Genomic DNA, 14416 nt, shown 5'->3' on the forward strand with positions numbered 1-14416 from the left:
GGATACCACAAGGCACAAGATGAAGTCCCAGCCCTTGTGGAGCTGAGATTTTAGTGATAACAGCACCAATGTCCTTGGGTCACTGTGCAGACTCAATGAGAACCTCCATATAAAAGGCTTTAAATGATGCTTGACCCAGAGGACATCCTCAAACCATGTCAGCTATTATTATTATTACTATTATTCCCATCACCACTAAACATAGAGGCACGGCCAAGACCAGGCAGACCCCACCTATGAAACTTTATTCTTTCTAAATTTTCTTGGCTTCTTGGTGGGTGTGACCCTCAAACTGACCTCAACCTGCCAGGCCAGGAGGTAGCTAAGATCACTGATTCGAAGTAGAACTTTTTTTCACATTTTGACATCTCTGAAACTAGGATCTACTTCATGATTGATGGTATGCCATGGTTTAATTAGCAAACTGTTTTTCTTTCTCAGTACATCCAACGATCCATGCTATTTTAGATTAGAAGAAATCTGTTATTACCTCACCCATTTTGCTTTTAAGACAATAGAGACTCAGAGCAGGGAAACAGACACACAGGTGTTACATGAGTGGCAGTGCGGGGCTCAGGTGAAGCCCCATGGGCCACATCTCCAAGGAGGCCCCTGCCCAGCCAGCCACAGGCTGGTTACCCAGGGTGCTGACTGGCCCTTGGGGACTGAGGCTGGCGAGGAGCTCATGTCCTTAGGATTTCCTCCGCCAGGCCAGAGCAAAGGCATACCATTTCCCTATGTTGCGCAGGCACCATCCACCTGCTAAGCCATAGGGCCCTGGGTCCCACTGGCCAGAAGCAGGCACCTCTAACTATCAAAAAGTACCACATAATGATTCCATGTGTATGAAATGTCTAGAACAGGCAAATCTAAAGAGAAAGTAGATTAGTGGTTGCTAAGGGGACAGGGGAAGTGACTGCTAATGGGTACGGGGTTTTAATTTTTTTGAGACAGAGTCTCCCTCTGTCGCCTAGGCTAGAGGGCAGTGGCGCAATCATAGCTCACTGCCGTCTCAACCTCCTGGGCTCAAGTGATCTTCCCACCTCAGCTTCTCAAGTAGTTAAACTACAGGTGCATGCCACCAGGCCAGGCTAATTTTTTTTATGTATACATATACATATACATATATATATATATACACATATATATGTATATATATACACACACACATACACACACACAAATATATATATACACAAATATATATATACACACATACACAAATACATATATATATGCATATATATATATATATATATTTTTTTTAGATGGAGTCTCACTGTCACCCAGACTGGAGTGCAGTGGCGCAATCTCGGCTGACTGCAACCTCCACCTCCAGGTTCAAGCGATTCTCCTGCCTCAGCCTCCTGAGTAGCTGGGATTACAGGCACGCGCCACTATGACCAGCTAATTTTTGTATTTTTAGTAGAGACGGGGTTTCACCATGTTGGTCAGGCTGGTCTCAAACTCCTAACCTTGTGATCCACATGCCTCGGCCTCCCAAAGTGATGAGACTACAGGCGTGAGCCACCGCCCCTAGCTATTTTTTGTATTTTTTATAGAGACAGAGTTTCGCCATGTTGCCTAGGCTGGTCTCAAACTCCTGGACTCAAGCGATCCACCTGCCTCGGCCTCCCAAAGTGCTGGGATTACAGGCATGCACCACAACACCCTGCTAAGGTATAAGGTTTCAAGAGAGAGTGATAAAGATGTTTTAAAATTATGGTGATAGCTGCACAACTCTGTGAACAGATAATATAAAAACCATCGAATTATACACCTTAACTAGGTAAAATGTATGATAAATGAATTATACCTAAACTAAGCTGTTATTAAGGGGAGAAAAAAGTACTACATAGGTTGGGGGTAGCTCTCTGAGCCAAAGCCTGTGATTGATTAATTGACTGATTGACTTTAAGGCTAGTCAAGTGAAGCAGTGGGAAGGGAGAAGGAACAAAGAAATCTGTAACTGATTGTGATCAATTAGTTGTAAAGACCAATCAGTTCATAGGGACCAGCCAAAGCCTGTGAATTTAACCAAGAGATTACTGAAACCCAGTGTTTGAGGAATTGAAAGAGTCCCCATATTAAGCACACACCATCATTTCATGTATTGCTAAGGAAGGAAAATATGTAGCCAATTAAACTGTCATAAGGCACCGGCTGTAAGATATACCCCTACTTCAGAAATATTAAGTTGTGCAATGATGTGAGTCTTGGAATCAATGAGATGTGGCTTGTTGCACACACCAGGAGACACGTACAAGAATATTCATAGCAGTTTGTGATAGCTCCAACCCAGTAATAATGCAATATCCATTGACAGCAGCATTGATAAACACACGGCAGTCACTCTCAAGGTGAAATACTATACAGCAGTGAAAAGAAAGTCAACATAGATGACCCTTAGACATTATGTTGAGCAAAAGAAGCCAGATACAAAAGAACATAAGGTATGATTTCATTCATGTAAATTCAAAACCAAAGTCTATAGAATAGGAATGTCCCATTGGTAATACAACTACAAAGAAAGGCAAGGAAGGCCGGGAGCGGTGGCTTACATCTGTAATCCCAGCACTTTGGGAGGCCGAGAAGGACGGATCACCTGAGGTCAGGAGTTCAAGACCAGCCTGACCAACGTAGAGAAACCCCATCTCTACTAAAAGTACAAAATTAGCCAGGCATGGTGGCGCATGCCTGTAATCCCAGCTACTCAATCTGGAGGCTGAGGCAGGAGAATTGCTTGAACCCAGGAGGCAGAGGTTGCGGTGAGCCAAGATCGCACCATTGCATTCCAGCTTAGGCAACAAAAGCGAAACTCCATCTCAAAACAAAAAAAAAAAAAAAAGAAAGGTAAGGCAAGAAAAGATGTTCACAAAATGATTTATTCCATATGGGGAATGGAGAAGAGAGGGGAGTGTGATTGGGGTAGGACTCTCAGGGGGCTGACAATATTCTCTTTTTTTGACCTGGATGGGTAATAGGGTTTGGATTTTTCAATCTTTTTATGGAACTATAATGTACATGCAAAAAAGTGCACAAGTCAATAGATCTTCCTAAACCAGACACACCTATGTAATCAGCACCCAAATCAAGAAATAAGATATTTCTAACACCTCAGAACCCTTTATATTACCTTTGGAGTCTCTACTCACTCCTTCCCAGAGGCAACCACCACCTTCTAACAAAATAGATTGATTTGCTTTATATTAATGGAATTATAAAGAATACAGGCGGCCAGGCGCGGTGGCTCACGTCTGTAATCCCAGCGCTTTGGGAGGCCGAGGCAGGTGGATCACAAGGTCAAGAGATCGAGACCATCCTGGCCAACATGGTGAAACCCCGTCTCTACTAAAAATACAAAAATTAGCTGGGCATGGTGGCACGTGCCTGTAGTCCCAGCTACTTGGGAGGCTGAGGCAGGAGAATCACTTGAACCCGGAAGGCAGAGGTTGCAGTGAGCCAAGATCGTGCCACTGCACTCCAGCCTGGCGACAGAGCAAGACTCTGTCTCAAATAAAAAGGAATACAGGCCAGGAGCAGTGGCTCACATGTGTAATCCCAGCACTTTGGGAAGCTGAGGCAGGAGGATCTTTTGAGCACAGGAGTTCAAGACCAACCCGGGCGACATGGCGAAACCCCATCTCTACAAAAAATACAAAAATTAGCCAGGCGTGATGGTGTGTGACTATAGTCCCAGCTACTTGGAGGCTGAGACGGGAGGATCACCTGAGCCTGGGAGGCAGAGGGTGCAGTGAGCCAAGATTGCACCACTGCACTCCAGCCTGGGCAACAGAATGTGAGCCTGTCTCAAAAAAAAAAAAAAAAAAAAAAAAAAAAAAAAAAAAAAAAAAAGGATATACTCAGAGACTTTGCTTTTTAATCACTCTTAAAACTACACAAATATATTTTATGGGCCAGGCACGGTGGCTCATGCCTGTAATCCCAGCACTTAGGGAGGCCGAAGAGGGAAGATCACCTGAGGTCAGGAGTTCGAGACCAGCCTGGCCAACATAGTGAAACCCTGTCTCTACTAAAAATACAAAAATTAGCTGGGCGTGGTGGCACACGCCTGTAATCCCAGCTACTTGGGAGGCTGAGGCAGGAGAATCGCTTGAACCTGGGAGGTGGAGGCTGCAGTGAGCCAAGATTGTGCCATTGCACTCCAGCCTGGGCAACAAGAGTGAAACTCCATCTCAACAAATATATTATATATAATATATATAATATACTTGTCTATATTATAATAAATGTCGAAATTTTTCAAAGCCACCAACTAATCTCTGTGCCTTAGCAATCCCCAAATACAGACCTTAAGGCTTGTGACAATAACAACACCTAAGGTTTGTTTAGAACTATGCCCAAGCTTTTACATGCTATAATCTCCTTAATCCCAGAATGTGTGAATATCATTTCCATTTCACAGGTGAGAAAACCAAGGCTCTGTGAGACCACGTGGGAGACCTGCTGGACTTCATAACCCACGTTCTTCACAGCTAAACTATATAGTCAGGAAAGAGATCCAGTGAGGAGGCGGGCAGGCCTCAAGCAGTTCCAGCCCCACCCTGCCACGGTCCTCAGAGTACAGCTGTTCCTGCCAGTGACACTGTCCTCCCTCCCCCACCCCATCATCCCCCACCAAGGCCATACCTCAAAAAGGGCAGTGGGGAGAGGGGGCCCTGGAGAGAAGGCCACAGACTCACCCATAGTCACGGAGACCATTGTCTCCCTGGCCCTGACACTGCTCCCTGGAGCCTGAAAAAGAAGAGAGGAGAGAGCCCATGAGTTGCTGCTGGCTGTGAGTGTTTGTCCCTCTCCTGTGCCTGTCTGTCTGCATGCCAGAGGAATGTTCCTGGGCTAGGGGCTCACCGCCCAGGAATAGCCTGGAGCAGCTGGCAGGAAGTCAGCCTGGGACAGAGCTGCCACCACCATCATCGCTTGTGCCTGAGACAAGGCCCAGGGACAGCAAATATCCACAGCTCCATTCCCACACACCCCAAAAGGTTGGCTGGAAAAGGAGTGCAACAGAAATAAGATACTTCTAGCCAAGACTTTAACAATAAATACCAGCCAAGCATGCTGGCTCATGCCTGTAATCTCAGCACTTTGGGAGTCCAAGGTGGGAAGATCACTTGAAGCCAGGAGTTCAAGACCAGCCTGGACAACATGGCAACCAGTCTCAAAAAAAAAGGCTGGTCCGAAGGTAGTGAATTATCTCAATTGACTGTTCATAGTCCTTTACAGATGGAACTCCTTATTCTACTCTTCCTCCCTTTCTCACTACTGCACTTGACTAGTCTTCAAACAAACAAACCCAAAACCCTATTCACTGAGAACCTACTATGTGTAAGGCACTGAAGGATACCAAGTTGAACAAAGCCATGGAACTTAGCAGCTAGTTGGGTACAAGGGACAGGGGAGACAGAGAGTAAACAAGCCAAACAGTTAATATAGTACGTTAGGAAGCCTTTAGTGCCACGGAGACGACATGGACAACCTGGGAAGGGAGGGGCTGTAATTTTCAACAGAGTGATCAGGGAAGACCTAAAGCAACATTTAGACACCTAAAGGGAGGGAAGCAATGAGCCATGTGGTTTTACAGAGAAAAAGTGTTCCAGAAGAAGGTACAGCAAGTCCAGCACCCTGAGCCAGTGGCTCATCTGGCATGCTGGAGGGAAAGCAAGGAGCCAGTGTGGCTGCAGTGGAGCGAGCAGGGAGGACACTGGGAGGAGACAGGTCACAGAAGTGGTGACCTGATAATGAGACATCCCAGAGAAGACATGGAAAACCAATTTTCCCTTACATTAGCAGATGGTAGAAAGTGGTGTTAAAGACATATTAGCACCAATGGAGACTGTCTCCATTAAAAGCAGTGTTGAATGGGAACTAAAGGAAATAACTTTTTCATGTGCTGATTCAACGCTATCCGACTCCAGGATCACGGGGCCCACACTGCCCTGGCCCAAACTTCCTTCCTACTTAGCCCTCTGCCTCTTCCCTGACCTGGTTCCTCTGCCCTCTTCCCTCACTCTGCTCCCTTCTATCTACCACAGCCCCCATTACTGATCCTCTCTCACCCCTCCATGGGGTGCAGAAGCCCTCTGTCCCAGAACCTTCCTGTTTACCACCCCATACAACCTGTCCCATCCCCTAACAGATTTTGATGGTATAATGGAGTGGTCAAGAGTAACAACTCTGCAACCAAACTGTGCAGTTCAAATCCAGCTCTACCACTTATTAGCTGTGTGATCTCAGCAAGTGACTTCACCAGTCAGGCCACGGTGTCCCCATTTGTGAATTGGGAGGGTGCAAACATGACTTACCTTAGAGGACTGCTGTAAGGGCTGGATGAGTTTCTATGAATAAAAGCGCTTGAGACAGTGCTTGGTGCCTACTAAGCACCCTGGAGGTGTTGTGCCTGGTCTCATCCTCCAGGCCTCCTTCCCCACACAGGTGCTTTGCCGGCCTCCCAGTTTTTAGAGGATGTCACCTGTGCCTGGAATGCCTGTCTCCTCCCGGCAACCTATCCTTCCTTCTGCTTCACTGCCATCTACTTTGTGACACTTTCCCTAAGTCCCCACATATGAGACTCTCTTCTCTATCCTCACTAGGGTTTATCTTGCCCTTCTCTGGCTTCTGCTCAAATTTTTTTTTTTTCTTTTTGAGACAAAGTCTCGCTCTGTCGCCCAGGCTGGAGTACAGTGGCGCGATCTCGGCTCACTGCAACCGTCGCCTCCTGGGTTCAAGTGGTTCTCCTGCCTCAGCCTCCCGAGTAGCTGGGACCACAGGCACTCGCCACCACATCCAGCTAATTTTTGTATTTTTAGTAGAGACGGGGTTTCACCATGTTGGCCAGGCTGGTCTCAAACTCCTGACCTCAAGTGATCTGCCCACATCAGTTTCCCAAAGTGCTGGGATTACAGGCACCTGGCCTTCTGCTCAACCTCTTATTGATGAGTATGACCACAGACATCACTCTGTCCTGTACTCAACACTCTTAAATCCAACTTCCCTCCTGAATTTTACCACTGGCCAAAGACAATATAGGCCAGGTGCAGTGGCTCATGCCTGTAATCCCAGCACTTTGGGAGGTCGAGGCGGGTGGATCACCTGAGGTCAGGAGTTTGAGACCAGCCTGGCCAACATGGTGAAACCCCATCTCTACTAAAAATACAAAAATTAGTCGGGTGTGGTGGTGGGCACCTGTAATCCCAGCTACTCGGCAGGCTGAGGCAGGAGAATCGCTTGAACCCGGGAGGCAGAGGTTGCAGTGAGCCAAGATCGCGCCACTGCACTCTAGCCTGAGTGACAGAGCAAGACTCTGTCTCAAAAAAAATAATAAAATAAAATACAGTACAACATGCATCTCTCAAAGAACAGCACGGAGAGGTCTCAGTAAGTCAGACAGAACATCTCACAAACAAAGCACTAACTATGCATCAGGACCAGGGCCAAGCATCATGCAGATGCAACCCAACAGCTCAGTGAGTGAAGACTATTATTAGCCCTGTTTTTATCGATGAAAAACCCCGACTCATTGAGGTGCAGTCGTTTGTCAAATGGCACATCTAGCAACTGACCTTACTGGGATTCAAAAACAAGTTCTTCCTGATTCTGATGTCCAGGGAATAGCTCCCATTGAGTGTTTACTATGTACCAGGAACTGAGCATATACACATCTCAGTGACTCCTCACAACCACCCTCGGAAAAAACGAAAAATGGGTCCCAAGTTACAGATGAGAATGGCAGGTCCAAGATCACACAGCAAAAGGCTGGGCACAGTGGCTCAGGCCTGTCATCCCAGCACTTTAGGGGCAGGAGGATCCCTTGAGCCTGGGAGTTCAAGATCATACAGCAAGTAAAGGAAGCAACAGGACTTGGACCCCAGGCAGTCCAATGGCTATGGTTCATGCTGATTGAGGGATTACTACCAGCCAGGTACTATGGTCTGTTTTTCAATGTCTCAGTTAATGCTAACCAGAATCCTTTAAGTATTGGTATACTCCTCCAAGTGCTACAGACCCTACTGGATTCAATTTCCTCTCTCCACAATCTTAAAAGCCCATCTCCAGCACTGGCTTTCCAAATAGTGAAAATTATAATAGTGATTTTAAAGACGGCAGCTCTCAAAACTCAATGGATTACCACATACCAGACTCCATGTGCTAAGCCCTTACAAGACCTGTATCCAAATCCCAATTTTACCACATCCTTATCCTGACTCTGGACAAGTAGCTTAAGCTTTCTGACCTCACTTCCCTCAACTGCACAATAAGAATGGTAAGGCTGGGTACAGTGACTCACACTTGTAGTCCCAGCACTTTGGGAGGCCGAAGCAGGAGGATCTCTAGAGCCCAGGATTTTGAGGCCAGCCTGGGCAATATAGCAAGACTCTGTCACTGTTAAAAAAAAAAAAAAAAAAAAAAACTGGGCATGGCGGCTCACGCCTGTAATCATAGCACTTTGGGAGGCCGAGGCAGATGGATCACCTGAGGTCAGGAGGCAGGTGGATCATCTGAGGTCAGAAGTTCGAGACCAGCCTGGCCAATATGGTGAAACCCCATCTCTACTAAAAATACAAAAATTAGCCAGGCATGGTAGCGTATGCCTGTAATCCCAGCTACTCAGTAGGCTAAGGTGGGAGAATCGCTTCAACCCGGGGGTGGGGGCAGAGGTTGCAGTGAGCCAAGATTATGCCACTTCACTCCAGCCTGGGCAACAGAGTGAGACTCTGTCTCAAAAAAAAAAAAAAAAAAAAAAAAGGAAAGGTAGCTGGGCGCAGTGGCTCATGCCTGTAATCCCAACGCTTTGGGAGGCCAAGGCGGGTGGATCACAAGGTCAGGAGTTTGAGACCAGCCTGGCCAACACAGTGAAACTCCGCCTCTACTAAAAATATAAAAAATTAGCTGGGCATGGTGGTAGGCACCTGTAATCCCAGCTCCTCGGCTGAGGCAGGAGAATCACTTGAACCCAGGAGGCAGAGGATGCAGTGAGCCGAAACTGTACCACTACACTCCAGCCTGGGCAACACAGTGAGACTCCATCTCAAAAAAAAAAAAAAAAAAAAAAGTAAGAGTACCAATTCTTGGCCAGCACCTTGGGAGGCCAAGGCAGGTGGATAACCTGAGGTCAGGAATTCAAGACCAGCCTGGCCAACATAGTGAAAACCCATCTCTACTAAAAATACAAAAAAGTTAGCCAGGCACGGTAGTGGGCACCTATAATCCTAGCTACTCATGAGGCTGAGGCAGGAGAATTGCTTAAGCCCGGGAGGCAGAGGTTGCAGTGATCCAAGATCGCACCACTGCACTCCAGCCTGGGCAACAAAGCGAGACCTCGTCTCAAATAAATAAATAAATAATAAAAAATAAAAATAAAAAAACACCATCTTAAAAAAAAAAGAGGACCCTTTTTTTTTTTTTGAGATGGAGTCCCACTCTGTCGCCCAGGCTGGAGTACAGTGGCGTGATCTCGGCTCACTGCAACCTCTGCCTCCCAGGTTCAAGCAATTCTCCTGCCTCGGCCTCCCAAGTAGCTGGGATCACAGGCCCCCACCACCATGCCCGGCTAATTTTCTGTATTGTTAGTAGAGACGGGGTTTCACCGTGTTAGCCAGGATGGTGTCGATCTCCTGACCTCGTGATCCGCCCGCCTCGGCCTCCCAAAGTGCTAGGATTACAGGGATGAGCCACCGCGCCCAGCCAAGGACCCATTCTTAAAGGCGTTACAAGGATTAAACGAGTTAATAAACAGAGTCCTTAGAACAAAGATGCACGACAGGTGGTTAAGTGCGATGTTAAGCGTGCATCAAATGAAACAAATCTTCAGTAAGCTAGGGAAACAGTGGGACAGTCACTGACTTAATGCTAGTTGTATACAAAGCGTGAGCTGGGAACAAGTATAAGGACAACTTGATGGGGGTCCATGGGATCTGACAACAGGGAATCACACAGTACAAGCTCTGAACAGTATCCCTATTCAAAGGGAATACGTAGTATTCCTTTTTCAATTATCTTTCCATTTCAGTGTACAATGTAATGGGCTGTTCAGTTTCCATTGTATTTTACCTGAACTTTTCCTTCCTCTCATGGCCAGCAATACTAGTTTTCCATTGAAGACAGCAATGCGCGCCGGGCACGGTGGCTCACGCCTGTAATCCCAGCACTTTGGGAGGCCGAGGCGGGCAGATCACCTGAAGTCAGAAGTTCAAGACCAGCCTGACCAACAAGCAGAAACCCCGTCTCTACTAAAATACAAAAAAATTAGCCGGGCGTGGTGGCGCATGCCTGTAATCCCAGCTACTCGGGAGGTTGAGACAGGAGAATCACTCGAACCCGGGAGGCGGAGGTTGCGGTGAGACGAAATCGCACCATTGCACTCCAGCCTGGGCAACACGAGCGAAACTCAGTCTCAAAAAAAAAAAAAGAAAGAAAGAAAAAAAAAGACAGCAATGCAAATTTGCCTTCTCAAATTAATTTACTGGGGAAAAAAATGCAGTAGTCATTATCAAGAAAAAGAAAAAACCTAGTACTTCAGGACTCAGCAAAATTGGTCAAATAGTAAGTGGCAGGATGTCGATTTCCCTGGCTCCAATTCTAAGTTTTTCCTATTGCTGTCTCTGAGCTTTCTCCCCCAACTTCCCTGAAATTCCCAGCTACACCAAAGACTCTCAGAATCATTATCATTATAATCTCAATCCACGAGCTCTCACTGTGCCAGCCCCTCTGCTTAAAATCTTTACACACACACATTTCATCAGAATCCTCAAGACGACCCTATGATATTGGTACTATCTGCTCTCATTGTACAGATGAAAAAAAACGGGGTTCAAGGAGGTGAAGACACAGGGCCCACTGCCGCACAGTGGAGCGGGACTTGAACCAAAATCCGACGGCTTCCAAACCCAACAATTTTTCATACTAAGCGCAAACATCGATACTAATAATAATAGTAGTAGTAACGAAGTGAGCGTTATGCGGAGGCGCTAAGGGATCCGACGCACACGACCTGACTTCTCACTCCCATTTATAAAGCCGGTGATACAGTCGGATTCTAACCCCCATTCCACAGGGGAGGAAACTGAGGCTCAAAGAAACAAATCGTACGTCCGAAGCCGTACAGCGGAGCCCGAACTGAGTCCAGATCCCCAGACGCCACCCGTCCCTACCGCACCCGACCCAGTCCCACCACCCGCGGCCCGCGCCTCACCTGGCCCACCGGGCCCGCGCCCACTCGCGCCGCCCGCCCTCCCTCCTGGCGGCGCCAACTGTCAGACACTCCTCCCCCGGCAAGGGCTGCCCGCCCCGGAAGCACCCCCCTCACCGCCGGAAGCTGAACTGACCCGCCCGCGGCCGCTCTACCCCACCAGGCCGCCACCAGAGAGAGTGCGGCCATAACCGTCACGTGACCGCCCACCGTCACCAGCGAGAGTGTGGTCGTAACCGTCACGTGACCGCCCACCATCGGCCGGGCGCTCCCCTCCGCCCGGCGCTAGCGAGCGGCGCGGCCAATGAGAAAGGCGCATGCCTGGCCCCCGCCGGCCCGCAGTCTAGCCGTAGTGCGCCTGCGCGCGGCTGGGAGGGGGCGGTCAGGCGGGGATACAGCCTGGAAGGTACGCGTGGGGCTGGGTCTCGGAGTGGGAGACGTGGAGTGCAGGTACTGTGCGATCTGGGGGCGCGGCGCCTCGGCTACCCTCCTCGTGTTGTCCTCCACGCTATAATGCATCGCCTCCTTTATGTCGTCCTCGGTCCCTTTATGTCACCATTCCTCTCCTTCTGTTTCATCCCACTTAAATCCTCACAACTCCTTCTGTCGCCATCAGCCTCTTTAAAGTCGCCATCAACTCCCTTAACTCACTTTCGTTCCCCTTAAGCCCTCTTTGCCACCATAGGTCGTATCGCTCCCTTTAAATTCGTCATCGCCATATGTTACCTTCATCCCGCTTTTGTTGCCATTTCTCCTTTATAAAATCCTCATTTCTCTTAAACCCTCATCATACCCCCAAGTCACCTTCGCATGGCTACTGTCCCCATCGCTCTTCTTAAATCGCGCTAATGCAACCCTTATGCCATCATTACCCCTTATGTCTTTGTCCCTCCCTTGGCATTACTTTTCCTCTGACCAGTCACCATCCACTCCTCATGTTTCCAGTTTTCCCCATAAGGAGCCATCCAGCCTTACAGTTATTTTTCTTCCCTCCGTGTCTTCGTCATTTCCCCGTGTCACATCTCACATAACATACGGGGTACTGCAGCCCATTACCTGGGGTGTGTCAGAATCCCAGCCCCACCACTACACCTCTGGATACCTTGACTACCTTATGGCACCTTTCCAATCCCAGCTTCATCTGCAAAATGCACGCGGGGACATCCACATCAGGGCTGAGTGTGACGATTCTGTGAGTTTATTCTTGTGGTAGGCTCAGTTTGACATGGTGTTTTTGACTAATATTGTTATTAACCATGTCACCCTCGGCCGGGTGCAGTGGCTCATGCCTGTAATCCCAGCGCTTTGGGAAGCCAAAGTGGGCGGATCACCTGATGTCGGGAGTTCGAGACCAGCCTGATCAACATGGAGAAACCCCGTTTCTATTAAAAATACAAAATTAGCCGGGCGTGGTGGTACATGCCTATAATCCCAGCTACTCGGGAGGCTGAGGCAGGAGTATGGCTTGAACCGGGGAGGTGGAGGTTGCAGTGAAGTGAGCTGAGATCACGCTATTGCACTCCAACCTGGGCAACAAGAGCAAGACTCTGTCTCAAAAAATAATAATAAACCATGTCACTGTCACCCTCATCAAGTCACCTTCATCATATCCTCATGGTCACTCTCCCCCTCTCCCCAGCTGCCCTCGTCATTCCTGGGGTGTCATCCCAGACCTCGTATCAGGATAGATACTCTGCCACAGCAGCCACACCACCTCACAGTCTCCGTGTTGCTCTCACCTCTGCCACATCACCAGACCTGTGGCAGTGGCCCATTGGCCATCGCTAACCTTGCTTCTGTAAATACTTAACCCCTATCTCATTATCTTGTTGGATTGAGTGATTTCCTCCACCCCCAAAAATGAGAGCATTTAGCTAATGCTATGAGGTTTGAGGAGGGCTTGGTGAGGGGGAGACTATAGGTAGCTTAGGCCCAGAATTCCCTGGGCTTTTAGAATTGGGGCTATGGAGAGATGAGGCCTGTTTCTCCCACATTTAAGTCAAACCTCATCAGTCCTAGGCCGGACGAGGTGGCTGATGCCTGTAATCTCAGCATTTTGGGAGGCCGAGATGGGCAGATCACTTGAGGCAAGGAGTTCGAGACCAGCCTGGCCAACATGGTGAAACCCCATCTCAACTAAAAATAAAAAAAATTAGCCAGATGTGATGGCACATGCCTGTACTCACAGCTACGCAGGAAGCTAAGGCAGGAGAATCCCTTGAAGCCTGGAGGTGGAGGCTGCAGTGAGCCGAAATCGCCCTACTGCATTCCAGACTGGGCGACAGAGCGAGACTGTCTCCAAAAAAAGAAAAATGAAGCAAAAAACAAAACAATACAAAAACAGACCTGCCTGGGCAAATAGCAAGATCCCATCTCTACAAAAAATTAAATGGACACAGTGGTGTGCACCTGTAGTCGCAGCTACTCAGGAGGCTGAGGTGGGAGGATCACTTAAGCCCAGGAGTTTAAGGCTGCAGTGAGCTATGATTGTGCTACTGCACTCCAACCTGGGTGACAGAATGAGACTCCATCTCTAAAAAACATTAATTTTTTTTTAAGTGGTTGGGTGCAGTGATTGGCTTACACCTGTAATCCCAAAACTTTGAGAGGTCAAGATGGGAGGATTGCTTGAGGTTGTGAGTTCAAGACCTGCCTGGGCAACATAGCAAAACCCCATCTCTACAAAAAAAAAGAAAAATCTTCTCAAAAAAAAATTTTTTAACTCAAAAAAAAAAAAAAAAAAAGGCCGGACGTGGTTGCTCACGCTTATAATCCCAACACTTCGGGAGGCCAAGGCAGGCAGATCACTTGAGGCCAGGAGTTTGAGACCAGCCTGGCCAACGTGGTGAAATCCCATCTCTACTAAAAATAAAAAATTAGCCAAGCATGGTGGCACTCGCCTATAGTCCCAGCTACTTGGGAGGCTGAGGCAGGAGAATCACTTGAACCCAGGAGGTGGAGGTTGCAGTGAGCCGAGATCGCGCCACTGCACTCCAGCCAGGATAAGTGAGCAAGGCTCCGTCTCAAAAAAAAAAAGTGGCTGGGCGCGGTGGCTCATGCCTGTAATCCCAGAGCTTTGGGAGGCCGAGGCGGGCAGATCACCTCAGGTCGGAAGTTCGAGACCAGCCTGACCAACATGGAGAAACCCCATATCTATTAAAAATACAAAATTAGCCAGGCATGGTGGCACATGCCTGTAATCCCAGCTAC

At 48.1% G+C, this 14416-nt stretch overlaps 2 protein-coding genes across 39 annotated transcripts in view; one reads left to right on the forward strand and one right to left on the reverse strand.

Annotated features, from left to right (window-relative positions):
• The window catches only part of C20H19orf47 (chromosome 20 C19orf47 homolog), a 55404-nt gene extending 43771 nt beyond the window's left edge, over nt 1-11633 (reverse strand). For 2 of the 8 annotated variants that reach the window (XM_063657736.1, XM_054462786.2), the window contains exons 1-3: nt 11210-11333; nt 6324-6356; nt 4704-4755 (exon numbers count right to left, since the gene is read on the reverse strand). In XM_063657736.1, coding sequence (XP_063513806.1) covers nt 4704-4722 — 19 coding nt within the window. In that variant the 5' untranslated portion in view covers nt 4723-4755; nt 6324-6356; nt 11210-11333. Of the gene's footprint in view, nt 1-4703; nt 4756-6323; nt 6357-11209 lie in introns of all 8 variants that reach the window. The other 6 variants (XM_054462794.2, XM_054462790.2, XM_054462783.2 and 3 more) reach the window with 5 other exon arrangements.
• The window catches only part of PLD3 (phospholipase D family member 3), a 31047-nt gene continuing 27960 nt past the window's right edge, over nt 11330-14416 (forward strand). For 7 of the 31 annotated variants that reach the window (XM_063657724.1, XM_063657715.1, XM_063657730.1 and 4 more), the window contains exon 1: nt 11433-11656. The gene's annotated coding sequence lies outside the window, so the exon portion shown is untranslated. Of the gene's footprint in view, nt 11657-14416 lie in introns of all 31 variants that reach the window. The other 24 variants (XM_063657726.1, XM_054462762.2, XM_063657717.1 and 21 more) reach the window with 18 other exon arrangements.

The sequence above is a fragment of the Pongo pygmaeus genome, chromosome 20, assembly GCF_028885625.2.
Source record: "Pongo pygmaeus isolate AG05252 chromosome 20, NHGRI_mPonPyg2-v2.0_pri, whole genome shotgun sequence".
NCBI classification, from domain to species: domain Eukaryota; kingdom Metazoa; phylum Chordata; class Mammalia; order Primates; family Hominidae; genus Pongo; species Pongo pygmaeus.